The sequence below is a fragment of the Ornithodoros turicata genome, chromosome 5, assembly GCF_037126465.1.
Source record: "Ornithodoros turicata isolate Travis chromosome 5, ASM3712646v1, whole genome shotgun sequence".
NCBI classification, from domain to species: Eukaryota; Metazoa; Arthropoda; class Arachnida; order Ixodida; family Argasidae; genus Ornithodoros; species Ornithodoros turicata.
The window spans coordinates 73014142-73031234 of NC_088205.1; the positions used below are offsets into that span (position 1 = coordinate 73014142).

Genomic DNA, 17093 nt, shown 5'->3' on the forward strand with positions numbered 1-17093 from the left:
TTTCATAGGAAATGCTTTTAGGCAGAACGAGGCTATAGTAATGCTGTACAGGTGCCTTCTCTTGTACACATTCTGTTGGTCATCAATATTATTAGTGTTCCACCTTGAAAGAGGAACAAATATTGAGCACAATACAAAGGTAGTATTGCTTTCTTGGATCAGTATTTGTGCTGTGCAGCAGCCCAAGGCTTACAAGAAAACATGAGTGCACCAAAACATCAGGTAGTGGAATGTGTGGCGACTACCTTTCAGCAAGCCGTTGCGGTGCACCGATAAGATCAGTAAGAACTGCATGCCAGTGCACAACAGAGAGAGAGAGAGAAAAAAAAATTCAATGTGCTTTATGCATCAACGATGTATTCATTGACATGTCTTCAGATACAAACTTGGAGTTCACTCATTTGGGATCAACTTCACCACGCATGACAAGCTCGAGACAGGCTTGCATGCCCTTGAGTCCAGCTTCCAAGTGATCTGTAGCAGCACGGGCACCAGCAGCCGACTTTGTCATGTCGTTTTCGATGGTGTCACACATCTTCGAATGTCGACCGGCTTGACTTTGTATGTAACGGAAATGCTTAACTAATGCGACAGGGTTCTCGGCAGCGCCTTGAAAGCGAGCTTTGCAGCTTGCCTCCGTTTCAGCCATGACAGAGTCAATTGCTGCTGCTCCTTTGCGTAAAGCCGTTTGAAGCGCATATGTCTGTGTCTCCATTGCACACTCGCAGAGACAATCAGGTAGAGAGAATCAGACTGGTCAGAGACGATGAAACGAACCTTAAAAACAGAATTGAGAAACAGGAAGAGCAGACCCCCTGACCGTAATCCTCGCGACCAGAGGCCAGCCCGCCAAAGTTTTGAAGGTTGGTAGCTAGCCTCGTAACCGCTGTTATTCATCCATGTATTCAGCTGACAGGAAACAAACACGATTAACGCGTTATTCTTCATTAATGAAACTTGTTTAATATTTGTTTATATTAATGTTTATGCTTAACATATTTTGCGTTTCCTTGCTAAGAAAGAATACTCGTTTTTGCGCTACCTGATACTCTCGACGAAGTTGCTAGAGGACGAATAATGTTCGAATCTGGTTCGAATATGGTGGCCGCGGAATTTCCTAGCTGTCCAGCGCAGTTCGTGTGACAACTGTCATTTTGTGATATATTCCTTCTTCTGACACGTGGTGAAATACCGCACAATTCAATATGACAGTTCCCGGAGGCGGTGGGTTTTCTTTCGGGACGCAGCAAACGCAAGCTTCGCCATTTGGAAACGTCTCTTTCGGTATGCAGAGGTAAAGTTGCGAGCGTTTTTCCATTGATGACGCTTCCTTTAACGTTTATGTACAACGTAGTCTTCGACGTTTATGTTTTGGACGAGCGCAATCGTAGAGTATGTAAATAAGCTTGTGTCTCTTAGCTCGCTCACACACGCATTTCTTCCAGCCCTCAAACAACTACGACGCAGTCGTTGTTCGGAGCAGCCCCCACAGTACCTCCAACAGGTACCCCACCTTTTTCCAAGACGATGCTGACTATGGTGCACTTTTATCGCTGTACTCATATTCGAACTTCCGTGCAGGTGTGGTACAGCCTTTCAGTTTTGGCGCACCTGCTACAGGCTCCACTCAAACTGGTGCGTTAGCTTTCCGTATTTGAACTGATATGTAGCCACCTTGCCGTCGAAGCACCTTTATCTGCCAGTTCTGTTATTCTTTCCACAGGAACAGTCAACCCATTTGCCCTCAGTACCCAACAGGCAGCGCCAGGTACGCGATATTAAACGAATTTTCAGGAATATTGTCGCACCCAACGGATGTGTCATTTCTCGTTTTCAGGCATGAATCCACCGTTAACATTTGGGACGCAAACTGCAATGGCAGGTGAGGTGCCATCTCTGATGACAATGGATAGATTATTGTAGCATATTGGCCATTCTATGACCTCTGAAATTGGACACAGTATACTTCTCGAGAGTCATTTCTCGTATTGCTTTTCAGGGACAGCACAGCAGCCGTTCGCGTTTGGTGCTGTTGCTGCCACAACGTCGGCACCTGTTGGTACGTTGAAGCAGCGCCTATTTTACGTTGCTCTGAAAGAGGGGTGGTGCTTGCACAAACTTGGTCCCTTGCGAGGGCAAAGAAATGCAAGTTTCAAGTACCGCTCTTGCTATACTTTCTTGACCATACAGCATATTACAGGCCACATTTATGAGTGCTGTAGTAATACAGTAAAACACGCGGGTAACGTTATCTCGTATAACGATATCCCTCATAAAACGATGGTTTATGATTTTACCGTCAAAATATACATTGTTTCTACGGGGAAATGACCTGTGTATAGCAGTGGAGACTGTGGTTCCGAGTACACGATGTTGGATGCTGTCCTGCGCGCGTAATCTCGTGGCGAAAACCGCCGTGATAAGATACAGTAGATCTCGATGATTGAAATCTCACGGGGTAGCAGAAAAAAAATTGAGGCAAGAAAATAGACAGTGACTGTTCATTTTCCAATGCTGTCAGTGAAACAGGTCGGTGGTAACACTTTTATGTCTCCGTATTTGGCCAATGCTGCTCAAATTTGCGAGATGATTCAAAAGGCCCAGCACACGCTTTCCACCTGCGGCAATGCTCTAAAGCACACAGGCGTTAGGTGAAGCGGAATGGTGACGTGTCATGTTGCCAGAAGTTGTCCTGATTCCCTGTCCCTGGTTCCGTCCACAAGTTCTGGTCGCTGTTTTCCCAAGCCAGTGCGATGTCACACAGCTTCTTTTTTTTTAGTAGGTTTTCTCAGCAGGTTTCTTTTTTCGCATCTGTTTCTTTTTCTTTTGCTACACGCGGGGTGGCACGCGATTATCTAGGTAAACTATTTAGGTCAACCCGTTTAACGATGTACCCCATATAACGATGGAATTTGCGATTCCTATCAATATCGTTATACGTGGGCTTTACTGCAGGTACCACGCAGCCATTTGGCTTTGGGGCAGCTGGTCAAACTTCGGGTGAGTAGTGGAATATGGGCCACACTAGTTTTGCATGTGCCGAGGCAGGTAAGCGTCTGGTGTAACTTTTTATTTTCAACTAGGATTTTCATTCAACACCCCCGCCACATCAGTGCCCTCTTTTGGGGGTTTCGGCGCTCCGACTCCTGCACAGTCTGCAACCCCAACATTTGGTGGATTCGGCGCAGCACAAACAACTCAACCATCTGTCGGCTTTGGAGCTGCGCCAACGGGATTTGGAGGCTTCGGATCGACCGCCACCACAACCTCGGCACCATCCGGAGGGTTTGCGGGTTTTGGAACTCCATCGACGGCAGCACCCGCCGCTGTCGGATTCACCGGATTCGGCACGCCGGCTACTTCGGCACCCACTGCGTTTACTGGCTTTGGAACTCAGCCCGCACAGCCCACTGGAGGATTTACTGGTTTCGGCACTGCCCCAGTCGCATCAACGGCAGCACCAACCGCGGCACCTGTGGCCTTTGCTGGGTTCGGTAAAACTCCCGCAGCTACATCAGCGTCAACGGGTTTCCTAGGCTTTGGCAGCATGTCAACAACTGCAGCAACCACAGCTCAAGTTCCAGCACAAACATATACTTTCGGTGCTCCTGCCACATCTGCTCCGTCTGGATTTACTTTTGGTTCCGCTACGCAGCCAGCTGCTGCACCTGCAGCCACTTCTGCAGCTGCTCCTGCGGTTCCTTTTGGAGGTCTCGCAGCAGCGACACCTGCCACCACCACGACGGCAACACCATTTGCGGGAATCGGTGCGGTGACGACGAGTGCTTCGACAGGATTCACGTTTGGCAAGCTTCCGACTACGACGACGACCACAACGGCGGGTACTTCGACTCTCTGTGGCTTCGGACTAACTACTACTGCTAGCTCAACGGCGGCACCAACCTTAACCACCTTTGGTTCGTTTGGTGAGTATGTTTGTTTGTCTCGTAATATTGTGCAAAAGGCAACCTCGTTCTTATCTAGGAATAGTCTCTGCTACGAAAGCAGATCACTATGTATGCGTTCCGCTTGAATACGTGAAAGAGCAAAACTGTAGCGACACCAGTTGCGAATGAGGTGGAGATTAGATGCCCGGAGGAATAATCACCTGCAATTGTTCTCCATGAAATATGCCAGTGATCACTATGTGCTATTGACACGTTTGTCAAGTTATGGTTTATGCAGGGTGTGCTTGAAAAGTCGCAATGCGTAGAGCCTGAAGGGAAATATTTTTCCCTAAATTTTGGGGGGGGAGGGGTAAAATTGGGTAAATGGGTATTGTATTGTCTAAATATACATGTGTATTGTGCAAAAAAAGCCATGCTCTGCAGGGGATTGTAACACGGGCCATCGAGAAAATCAATGAATGAATGGACCAGCATACTCCGGAATCACCCGGTCACCGATTGACTATATCAATGATTTCCTTTCGAGACAATAATCTGCTCACGACTTAAGTAATACTTGTTAATCAAGATCTTGTATCTTACTGCGCTACCAAGGTGAGAGAACCCTCCCGACGGACTATCTACGGGGCGTTAGGGTAAAGGAGTGTTCCTCAAAATCTCTCGCGTTGTAGTATTATGCATATAAAATGGCAAAATTTCCTCCGCAGCAACACCGACGAGCGCTGCAGCGACAACCTCCGCGCCGTCTCTAACCGTAACAACCACGACTACAGCGGCTGCGTCGACTCCCTCGTTCTCCTTTGGTGGATTTGGCACGACTACGACTACTACGGCTGCCACGACTACGACGGCTGGCTTGACTTTCGGAGGGTCCAGCCTCCTTACGACTACCACGGCTGCTGCCACCACCGCTCCATCGGTCTTCGGTGCGTCTTTGTTCCCGACCACGACTACCACCACATCAGGAGCAGCAGCACCTGTCTTTGGTCAGACAGCTACAACCTCGACAGGATTTTCTTTAGGTACTATGTGTGACAGTTTTTACAACATTGGGCTGCCTAACGCGCTGAACATGATCGAAAATGCAGGTAGTCTCAGTTCCACGAGCGCTCCGAGCCTGAGTGCAACGGCATCCGCGACAGTTCCCGCCACTTCGTCCGTTGGGTTGGGAGGTGTGGACATCTTGCCGGCGTCCAGTGCTGCAGGTGCGTTGAATAATGAGCTCCCCTTCCTGGTGTTCCAGGACCAAACCTTTAACTCCGCACCTAACGAGCACTAACCTAACGTCTCTTGGTGACACTTGAGAACCAAACAAAGGTCAATCGACCCTTCTTTTCAGAAATAGTCTCTTAATTCTTGCTGTTACAATTTTGGTTGCTGTTCTCATCCTTGTCTTTGGGTATGTCAGCATGTCCTTGTGATAAGTCGTAGGCTTTTGTAATGCCTCTACAAACTTTTTTTTTTTGCACCAAGACTGCCTGATACGTGTACAGTGTACTACTTGTGTCAGGCTATTTCACTGTTTGCAGCCATTATGTAAAAAAAGGATCGTTGCTTCAGGTAGTGGTACTCACTTATTTGTGATTATTTTCTTTTTTTTTTCATCTTCATGTCGTCTGCTAGGCTCCGCCGGAGGAAAAGCGTAAGTCATTACGTTCCTGTTTGGGTGCACATTTGCTAACAAAACACACTAAATGCCATGTCCCCCCCTCCAACAGTGACAAAGCAGTGAAAGAGAGCACTCTCCCAAACGAGATTGTACAGACAGTGGAGTCATTCAAGTACGAAATTTATTACCACTCATTGTTATCCGTTGATTATGCCAGCTTTGTTAATAAGGGTCCCATTCGTATTGCCAGGGCTTACGTGAATGAGCAGAAGGAAGTGAGAGAGGAGATCTTCAGGGTCTCTTCTCGTCTGATTACCAAAGTACAAGAGGAGACAAGTGCACTACGGCAACTGCTATCCACTATTGAGAGTGGAATTCAGAGGAATGCATTAGCCATCGACAGGTTGAAGGAGGACACTGCGCTGGTATGTGTGTCCGTATTGAGGCCTTCTAAGTTGCTACTGAAAATTTCACTAGTGGGGAATTCCACTAGTGTGATAGGTGTTGCCTATAGATTCACTCTCTACTGAATGACGTAGGAAAACATGGATGTCGGTAGCAGACCTGTAAAAATTACTTTTCTGCAGTAATCGAATTACGATTACAATTACAAGTTCACGAAAGTAATTAAATTGGTTACAATTAGTGAATTTGTATTTTAATTCAATTACAATTACTCTAAAAAGTAATCGTGTTACACTGAATTACATTTACAAAGTTCACTGCAACGCGCAAGCTCTGATGCTTGTGGTAGATAAGTAAGAGAAGCAGTCTATTTGGGCAATTCCCTTGCCATTTTAAAGGAGCACTGAACACCACATTCAGAAGGCTTTCTTGCTTCAGGTACGTTGAACAAAGTGCTGATCAGAGTGCACCTTGTAATGCCAGTCGGCTATCAGGAGTAGGGTATTTTCAAAGTTCTTGTCTGTAAGGCTGCTACGTCTCCTTGTCATAACAAGACCACCAACTGAAAACAACCGTTCCACCGGTGCACTGCTGGGCAGCCCGATGTTGTACTTCATGGGCACGAGCACACAAGGAAGATCGCTATGGAAATGACTCAAACCTTAAACATTTGGTCTTCCCAGACAGGGTCCAAAGTAGTTCCAGAAGTAATCCAAAATGTGTTGTGTGTTACTTGCAAAAGTAATTCAACTACAGTTACCATTACATCTAATCGAATGTAATTCTGGAAGTAGTTAATTGCTAAGAATGTAATTAACTACCGTAATTGAATTACTTGTAATTAATTTCTCTACAGGTCTGGTCAGTATGCAGCCATTCTGTAGCCGTTCAGATCTCAAGTGTCATACGGAATCGTTTTAGAAAGAAAAAGCAAGTTTATTTTTAATATACATTCGAACCCGCATATATCGAACCCGAAGGGGATCGCAAAATAGTTCGATATATCCATAATTCGATGTATCAGGCGCGCTGAATTCGTGGCGACTTAAGCACCCGCGAGCGACACTAACCCCCAACCCCCACTCCCTCGGTGATAGAAAAGTCGAAAGTAGCGAAAATACTTTATTTCACAACAAAAAAATCTGTCACCTTAGCTTGTGTTTTGTTGTGGGCCAGGAAGTTAAGCACACGCGTCTCAATTTTTTCAAGATGCTCCATGTTTGTAAGGCCGGAGCCTTCCATGTCCACACAGCAGCGACGAATCACTTGGAACGCCGAAATGAGCTCAGTAGCTGTCGGCAATGGTTGTGGTTCTTCGTCGTCGGTGCTATCCCCTTCATCGGCACCGGCAATGTCGGCCACAATGTCTGCATCAGTGAGTTCTGCCACAGCTTCCACAGCATCGTCGACACCGGCGTGGTCTGTCGCACTCACAGATGGGGAACGACGCCCGGAAACACCGATAGTTCTCGAAGCGCCGCGTCCAAACAACTCACATCATCATCGTCCTCCGTCACAGCACACACATTCTCGGCGGCCACAACTAGTCCTGCTTTTCCAAAGCAGTTTACGATGGTGCTTTGTTTTACATCAGTCCATGCTCCGGCTATCATTTGCATTGCACCGAGCAGATGTACTTTCAGTTCCAGGCCCACTCGAAGGTTCACGAGGACCCTCTGCACAAGTCGTCGCCTGTATGCCACCTTGAATGCTTTTATGACTCCCTGGTCAAGTGGCTGCAATTTCGACGTGGTGTTTGGTGCGAGGAACTTGACCCTAATGTTCTTCAGCTTCACAGAGGTACTATGCGCTGAACAATTGTCCAAAAGTAGACATATCTTGCGGCCAGACCTGGCTAGCTGCGCGTCCCATTCCTTCAGCCATTAGACGAAAATGTCCTGCGTCATCCACGCTTTCTTGTTAAATCCGTAACGAACTCGCAGGCTTTTGCAGTTCTTTAGGCAACGTGGCGATTTACTTTTGCCAATCACAAACGGCCGTAGCTTTACTGATCCGTCCATATATTCGCAGCAAGACGGAAGGAGACACGCACCTTGCTCATTTCCCCTCCGTGGCACATGCTGCCCCGTAAATCCAGCGTCTTGTTCGGAAGCATTTGCCAGAAGAGTGCTGTCTCATCAGCATTGAAGATGTCTGCCGTAGGAAACGCTGCACAAATTTCTGGCCACTCTTCTGTCAGCCACTTCTCTATATCAGCGTTGTTGGCGCACTCACTTTCGCCAGACACAGCTTTTCCAACAATTCCATACCGGTTCTTGAAGCGTTGCAGCGAGCCAGAACCACCACAAAAGTTGTGCTCTTCAAACGTCATGGCGAAACATTTTGCTTTTTCCATCAACATTCGGCTGTCCACAGGAATGTTCCTCGAGCGGATGTCCGAAAACCAACTGTACAAAGCTTTTTCAACTTTATCGTAGGCTGGAGCACGTACACTGCAAGCTCCGGAACGATTCTGTTCCGATGCCTTCACTTTTATCCCAGCCTTGTTCTTGAGAATTGTACTCAACGTGCTTCGGCGAATGCCGAATGCATCTGCTATGGACGATTTCTTCTCACCATGTTCGACCCGTCGTATGATCTCCAGCTTTGACGAAAAGTCCAGATTTTTTTCTCTTCTTGACATCCATGCTCGAACCACGAGGTCCTTTGTTGCTCCACACTTCGCCTTCTCATGTACTCCACGCCAACTGCTTCCACACGGTGGAGAGGAGATGAGGGGCTCAAAAAGCCTTATCATTGGTTGTTTTACGTCACACTGCACTATGGGCGCCTCCTTTCCACCGTGTTGTCCAAGCAGCCCTTCCCTCCCACCCTCCGCTCCGATGGCGCGAGATTGCCAGTACGAGCGCTTGGAACAGGCCGCCTTTTCAGGAGCTCGATGTTCGATGTATGGAGGTTCCGAGGTACGGAAGTTTGATAAAGCCGAAACTTTGTGCTATACTTTACATGTAATTTTCAAGGGGATATGTTTTCTGTTCGATATACACAATAATTCTAAATATGCGGGTTCGAAATATGCGGGTTCGACTGTAGTGCAGACGCGTGAATGGAATGTTTGAAATTGATACTGTGTATTTACTTGCGTATAAGGGGGTGCATTCATATCCGTGGTGATCTCCCTGGAATCGAACGTCGCAATTAATTCCAAGATATCTGCGGCGATCCCTCAAAAATTGAATATCTCTATTCTCCCTCACCAAATCATCTTCCGTTCCTTCAAGTCTGGATGAAGTACTTCTGTATGCCTGTCGCATTCGTCGTTCATCACTCTGGTGCCAGGCGCTCATTTTCGTTGGTTGCGCGAGACGATCCGGCCATGCTACTGAAGTCTGTGCTGTAAAGAATGTGCGTGGAAGAAAAAAAAGTGCCAGCATTTGGGCGCTTGAGTTGGGGGTGCATTCAATATGCGAGGGCGTCCAATATGTGAATAAATACAGTATATACATAGGGCCTGACATTTTAGGGTTATACCCGAATACACCCAATATTTACCCCCCGATTCAAATAAGGAAAAACAGGGTTTAACCCGATATTTCCCCGAAAACTGCTAGATCAGGGGGATCCAAAGTCATCACAACTAATGCAGAACTTTGGAAACAGTGTTGTAAATGCAGAAGCATGCTCATACAGACTGTCAAAACAGAGACCCTGTTGCCTCTTACATGCATGACCCTGTGTCTACTGATGTGCCGTTTGTAATATGCAGATTAAACTGATGATTTACACCAGATTCCACCCGATTCAACCACAATTGGGTTGAATGAGGTGCAGTTCAACCCGATTACACCCGAATTATTGAAGCAAAATATAACCCGATATTTACCCCCCCCCCCCCCCCCCCCCCCCCCCCGATTTAGCTGAAAAATAAAACCCGAAAAAATCAGGCCCTACATATACATAACCAGAGTTGTACCAACAATGCTGTCCCTTTCCTGATTTCCTTCTTTACTTTTTGTCTGCACCATTCAGGAATTGAAGAATGCCGAAATTGCTCACCACACTAAAGAAACGCCTGCTGCTCTGCAGTACGAGAACACTGCTCCCACCGTGTAAGTACTGTACGACACTATATTATATCTGGTTGCTGGTTTACTCTCACGCAAATGGTGTATCCAAATGCTGACAGGTACTTCCAAAGGCTAGTAGCAAGTTTCAGCCAACAGATGAAGCTGTACAAGCAACAGATAGAGGAGTTAGAACAGCACTTTGCGTCAATGTCTAGTTCGTCGTCTCTGACTCCTCAAGGTAGATACCTTTCCTTTGGTACAAGTTCATTGCGAAGCTTCTTGTGTAACTATAGTTACGCGTTACGTTACGTCCATATTTTTAAGGGCTCATTTTCGAGGTAAAAATCCTCATTGTGCAGTCAAATATGGTACATACCAGTAAACTTTGTTTGCACTACAGAACCAGAGTTACACAAAATGACCACCTATAAGAAAAATAATCGCTAAAAGTTGAAATCACGAAAAACATGCAACAGCACAGTAATACCAGCATCCCCCTCTCCTCATAGAATGAGGAGGAGGGGCAACTAAACACCACTCTGCTCTGCAACTAACAGAATAGGTAGCACAGAACTTCGGTTTTCACAGCTTCAAACGTAGGATGGACGGGACTTTGAAATAGCCTTAACCTGTGACTTAACTGATGTTTTGAGGTATCTGAGTTAACGAGGTTCTACTGTACGCACTTTCCACTCAGTGGTGCAACTCGACATCTCCTCTTCATCTGGAGTGCGTTCTTTTCCACCCAGAGGTATAACCGTTCACAAGATACATTGCCCGATCTTGCCCTGTTTTACAGCTTTTGGGGAAAAATTTTGGAAAAACATAAAACCTGGCAACAGAGGGCCTAATTGGGTTGTTGGTTGTCCTCATTTAGTTGTTGGTTGTCCTCATTGTTTATTTCAGAACATCATTTTGCCTTTTCGTAAACTTTTTTACTTAGACTTTTCTTTTTACGATTTCATCACAGATCTCACCCTCCTTGTGAAAAGGCAACACGAAACCTTTGTCTCTCTTGCGGCACAACTTCACAGTTTGCATAATAGTGTACAGGTACGTTCCCATTTTAACCTCTTACTCTATACAGGTGGAAATTAAACTGGGTGGTGATTTAAGATGATGATGGTGTTGCCAGTGTCACATTTGTGCGTTGGTCTATCATTGTGTGCTTTTTAGAAGCGCGAATATTCGAAACTTTGAAGTCAAATCTAGTAGTAGTGCTATTTGAGCAGTATGTCCACGCGATTTTGAGTATTCGCTGTTTTTGAACATTTCTGGAACTTGGTGCATCTCCTTCGTTGGCACACTTTCGCATCAGCATTGTGGGCGAGACTGAGGCAGTTGCAAAAATTCGTGTACAGTGAAATGTGTTGTGAAGTAGGAGTAGAGATGCGTTGAATTTTATGCTGGCCCAAAACGTAATATGCTAGGTTGACGTCATCTTGTCGTCAAAATCATAATGTGAACTTTGTAATTTGTAAACCGAAAGTTGGAGCGCAGCACACTGAGTGTGCAACAGTGGCCATCGATTTTCTTTACTCGCACCATCGCGGTGTTGGTAAACAATATGGAGGCATCGAATGGGCTACTTCCAAGTGCAAACGAATCCGCTGGAAATAGTGAAACCCGCGTATAACGATATTGACGGTAATCGTGAATTCCATCGTGATATGGAGTTCATCATTAAGCCAGGGCTGACTTAAATGGCCCGTCCCCGAAAAGTCGCGCGCCGCCCTGCGTGTAGCAAAAGAAACCCGTGGTAAAAAAACGCTGACATCAGCAATCAGAACTCGAGGAGGGAAGATATCCGGACAACTTCTGTCAACGTTACACGTCGGCATTCTGCAAGTCAGCTTCACCTAACGCTTGAGTCCTTTAGGAGAAGCTCGCTTTAGAACACTGTCGCGCAACTTGCGGGTCTTTCGAATCGCCTCGCGATTTTGAGCAGAATTGGCCAAATACGGACACACAGAGGCATTACCACCGACCTCTTTTACTGACATTATTGGAAAATGGAAAGAAGCTGACTTCTTTTCTTGCCTCTTTTTTTTTCTTTTTCGCCACGATGTCACGCGCACGGGACAGGGTCCAACATCGTTATACGAGTACTCTGAAACGCGGGTCGTTCCCCCAATAGGAATAAGGCATGTTTTGATGGTAAAATCATAAACCGTCGTTTTACTAGGGTTATCGTTGTGCGAGATATCGTTATTCGCGGGCTTTACTGTAACTAAAAGCGTGGAGCACAGAGCGTGATTCATACGTGAAGTAAGGCCAACGTACCCTCTAAAGTCGCAAAAATGATAGTAGCCATCTACCTCCAGCCGTCGTTTCTTGTCAAAGATAACACATTTCGTGTGGTACATAGCGGCTGGAGCTGTCCCAGATTACGCTGTACCAGATTACGCTGTACCTTGAGTAATAGCCGTCTCCCAGGTTACCGTACCATAGCGAATGCGGAGATTACAAAGAGAGTTACAAAGCTTTTGAGTGCAAGGAAAGCATCTCTTTTACTACTACTCGTCTGCAAACACTCCTTCATTCTTGGGCTTCATTGGGCTTATGGGGAATACTTGAATTTGATTTGAAATTGAAATAAACAGTTTGAATTCAATTCACGGTGTCTATAAGATATTCGTATTTGATTCGATTTTGAAATTTTGCTATTGCTATTTTGCTAAACTGCCAGTGTTTCATTCTGCAAGTCGGCTTCACCACTGTACATTCGCGCTTTAGGTGAAGCCCGCTTTACAATAGTCGGTCACTAAAGTATGCATCTTCTGTGAGTTCATGGCCTGCACTGTACTTTGGGCACTGCACGTTCCAGTAAATGTACTCCCAATATTTAGAGCTATGTTCAGTAACGTATGGAAATATGTGCACTTTCTAAAGAAACATACAGGAAATTTACAATGTAAATATAAACATGAGAAGATACAAAGCAGGCTGCATGGAACATGTTGACTAACTCTCAGTGCAGTTCATCCCACAAATGCAGTCTACCGTACCCATACACAACATTTGGGGCAGAACAGTTATAGAATGAATGCACTACCATCAAATATAGTCTGCTGTCAGGTTGCTGGTGATGGAATAAAAGCTCGAATGCACTATTTCATTCTCAGTGCTTTTTCTTATTGTCATTTGCTGTTTGGTGACTTTTCTTTGTTCTTGTTTGGATAAGAGAGGAATTTTGTGCACGATTTTTGGCATGAATACAGAAACGAAAAGAGGAGTTCCTGAGCCTGAGGAGAGGAACCTCCTGTGGACTGGCCGCAGAAGGCCATATTCAGGTGGCAGCACGTGCTGCAATGAACAATCGCGTCCCAGTTACCTTTGGCCCAGCACCATTTTCAAATGCAAGAAGTGATGCTGCCCTTGCAATGGCTCTGGCTTTGGACCGAGCTGCACAACCATCTGTCGGAGGTTCGTTTCAGCTGATCGATGCTTCATTGACAGTTTTTCTTCAGTTCATGACTATTACCTTACTCTTTGCAGGCTTAGGTCAGTTAGGTATGCAGCCAGCACCAGGAGGCGGAGGTATGTAAATCCTAGCTGGTGATGTGTACTGTAGTAGTAGTGGTAGTGGTAGTAGTACCACAAGGTGCAGTGTAGCGCAAGCCTATTATGTATGTTAATTCTACTGTGACACCTTTTTCTCTTTTCTAATGTGCCCCTAGAGCAGTTGATGTTTTGGTAACCTCTTAGAATGTCCTTCTTGTGTATGCGTAGAACATAGCTGTTCGCCTCTCCAGCTGGCTGCTTGCCACCTATCGGACCCCAGCAGAAGCACTCAATGAATGATAGTAACAGCAGACGACAGGTATATTTCGCGCTGACCCGAAACTGTCGGAACTTCTCTTCATGTGCGATGGAGCTTCCAGGTTTACAGAACTCAGAACAGCAACAGCACTGCTCAATTCCGCACCGCAAAACTACTACGGAGAAGAATATTCAGTGTCGGGAAGAGAAAAAAGATACTATCACAGGTGTGGTGTGAACAAAAACAACGAAGACAGCAGGAAACCACGCGTGAGTTGTTATTTGTACAAGTTTGGAAGCGGTGTCTCGTGGAAGAAGGCAAGAAGCAGGTTGGTTTGTTCATCGACTGTGGTACATCGGCAATCATCCTTTTCTCCGCCATCTTGAAGACTATGCGAGTGCCTCTGTAGGTAGCTGGAGAGGCGAATAGCTGGTCGAATCAGCCAGTTTGTTCCAGTCCTGCACTACCCTTTTGCCAGTTGGCTTTAGGGGAATACAGTAGGAACGATATGTGAAGGCACGAAAAAATGTATGACTATGTATGTGATTTGTGTAGCATAACTTTTCAACAATTCTTCAGTTACTTCAAGCAGTTACTGTCACTGTTACGTACTGCTTGCGAGACTGATGTCTGGAATCTCCTGTCAGTACTGCAGCCCATATTTCCTCGCGTGTCCTGGGAAATGTGGTTCCAATGTTGTATTTAAACACCAGGAGATTTGAGACGCGATAAACCACGAGGAGCTGATTCCAGACAACGGTGTCGCGAGCAGTACATCCTCCGTCGGTGTTGTACGTTCATGCAATACCTAATACCCTCTCTTTTATGTTGTTCACATTGTTGAACCTTGATATCAACCCATCTAACTCGTCGTCTGCAGTGCTTTAGTGCTGTTTAGTTGTCTCTGTATTGGTGACGGATGCTTTAAAAATTTAATTTTATGGTGAAGTCAGGTGGTGACAGATCCCGAACAGTCATATTTGCTTGGTCAAAGCGAACTATATCCGGTGTCGTCTGATTAGCCCGCACATAGAAGTTCATGTAAGTTAGCAGATGATGGAATGCGGCGATGGCGGAACGTGATCCAAGTGACTAAAACCACTAGGTTCCTGGCACTCATGTTCGGGTAGCAATGGTCGCGTGATCCCAGAGCGTTGGACGAAACCGAACACCGGAATTAATCATTATTTTTAGCTGGAACTGAACTGAACTGTAATTACTAGCGCGCCATCTTGGAGCTGAACCGAGTGGCCTGCCTAGATTGGCATCACGTTGCTCGGGGGAGTGATGAAAGGGGGTCATGTTGGTCGAAAAACGGAAATAAATGCATAAAAAAATTTAACTAAGAGATCTTGTATCATTTTTAGTGGCTACTATAATTTTAGAACCTCGAACCGGTTTACAGCCTCTAACCGGTTAATCGAACTGATCTATGTGAACTCCAGAGCGGAACAAAAACCTTTATGGCCGAACCTGAACCGGAAACAAAAACTGAAAAACATTTCGGTTTGACGCTCTGCATGATGATCCAGCTCAGGCGCCAACCTGCCATGAAATGACCCCCCGAATTTGCCATTACATGCCTACACTTGCAAGTTGTGGGGAAGAAGTTGTAAAAAAAAAAAGAAACATCCAGCGTTTGGAATGGACATCTCTACTCAGGGATATTGAATGTCAACCCTCTTTGCCAGGCCTGAACACATCGGGGTTATTTGGTGCCCAGTCATCCTTCAGCTCACCATCTCTCTTTGGGTCCACCGGTTCGTCATTCAAACCCCTAGGTAAATAGTGGTAAGAAGTAGTTTTTCTGTTGGAAGAAGTTTCTCTACCATTGTGTAGAGAGGCACTGCATTTGTCCATGTCCTATGTCTCTACTGCTGTAGTAGTACTATCATTGCCCCATTTTTGCGATAATCTTGCGGGTTCTAATCCCGAGTGACTCCTTTCAGGTGCCGACACGTTTGGGGCATCTCCCGTCAGCCAGGTTTCTACTCAGCCTTTTCAGCTCCAGAAGCCACCTCCAGGGAACAAACGCGGAAAGAAATGATAAATAGGAAATCATTTTAATAGTAATGTTGATAATATTATAGGTGGCAGGGCATCTGACTGCCGCAGGTAAAGATTTCTACATTGCTTGCATTTTTGCAAGTTCCTGCTACAGCACATTGTCGACGGCTTCGTTTGTACAGAACTTTCACTTCACGTAACTCATGCTTCAACTTGCTGGATCATGCTTATGTGTCAGGTCAAATTAAGTGAAGTCTTTCGAATGACGTAAAGCTTTTGCTATTCAGCATGTAAAGAAGTAAAGCTTTTGCTACCAATTTGCTATTCAGCATGACTTGTAGTTGGTATTCTGCAGTGGTGGCCTGCCTTCAGTAGTTGCAGGCACTCTTAGGATTTCCTCGTTTAAACAAGTTCTCAAACTCATGGCAGTTCTCTGCAGTTTGTGTGATAAAGGAGCAGAGGCAGTAAGCAGGCCTTGTAGGGTTTATGTGCATCAGGTTTGCTCCATGGAGAACTGATCAGGGTGAATCTGAGATGGCGACAAAACATGGGGACCAGAATAGTTCTACACAACACCTGCACGTTTCTTGCATGAGGTGGCTGTATGTTGTGCAGCTACTTCGACCAGTGATATAGGCAAGGCCAAGGAGTAAGTTCACTGTAACCCTTGTTGCCCCTCATCTTTTGTATTTCCAGCAATGTCGTGTCGATAATTATCGTTATAGCTATCAATTATCCCACTGTTGAGTGAATCGGAATTGTGTCGTGATAGTTTTTGGGACTAGCAATAGTATCATGACGTAGACGGTTCCGAGCCTCGCCGACCTTGGTGTTGCTCGAGTTGAATTGAATCGCATTGCAAATCCTGCAAACTATGAACAGTTAAGAGTAACCTGACGACGTCTGCAGGATATCCTATCTTGGACAATGGGATATCCCTGGGGGCAGCCTGGATATCCCAGATATCCATGCGACATCCATGAGACCAGGGTATGGGCACTGTTTGGATGTCATAGGTACATCCCTGCGATGTCACCTCGGGATAATGGGACAAATGTGGAACGTTTATGAACCGCTGTTCTGACTTAAAATATATCAGAAGTGACGCCGCCTCGGTGATATGAATGCGAAGGTTAAGGGTGTTTAAAGGTGCTCTCACCCTAAAAATAAGAGCAGGCTCCCTTTATGCCCCTTCCACCGCGTATGTGGATTTGATGGGAGACCAGAGCATTCACAATAGCGTTTGTTGCCGAAATGAGCAGAGCATATACTGCACAAGAAGTTGCTGGGGCACGTTCATTGTAAGAGTATTGGGGCATAAGACATTTGTAACGGTGAGGGGTTGCGTCTTTGCAATTGACTCGTGTATCTGC

At 45.8% G+C, this 17093-nt stretch overlaps 1 protein-coding gene across 2 annotated transcripts; it reads left to right on the forward strand.

The window, feature by feature from the left end:
* The first annotated feature begins 1056 nt into the window (after window positions 1-1056).
* LOC135394747 (nucleoporin p58/p45-like) lies at window positions 1057-16033 on the forward strand. Of its 2 annotated transcripts, none has more exons than XM_064625666.1 (20): window positions 1057-1294; window positions 1446-1504; window positions 1582-1635; window positions 1724-1768; window positions 1838-1882; window positions 2000-2059; window positions 2956-3000; window positions 3084-3926; window positions 4616-4930; window positions 4997-5113; window positions 5532-5550; window positions 5627-5689; window positions 5768-5942; window positions 9913-9992; window positions 10070-10188; window positions 10921-11003; window positions 13172-13376; window positions 13449-13490; window positions 15405-15494; window positions 15663-16033. In XM_064625666.1, the coding sequence occupies exons 1-20, from the start codon at window positions 1206-1208 to the stop codon at window positions 15758-15760; spliced, it is 2646 nt and encodes an 881-aa protein (XP_064481736.1). In that variant the 5' UTR covers window positions 1057-1205; the 3' UTR covers window positions 15761-16033. The 2 variants fall into 2 exon arrangements, with proteins under 2 accessions (XP_064481736.1, XP_064481737.1); XM_064625667.1 differs by having other exon boundaries at window positions 15405-15504; window positions 15663-15852.
* Window positions 16034-17093: the final 1060 nt, after the last annotated feature.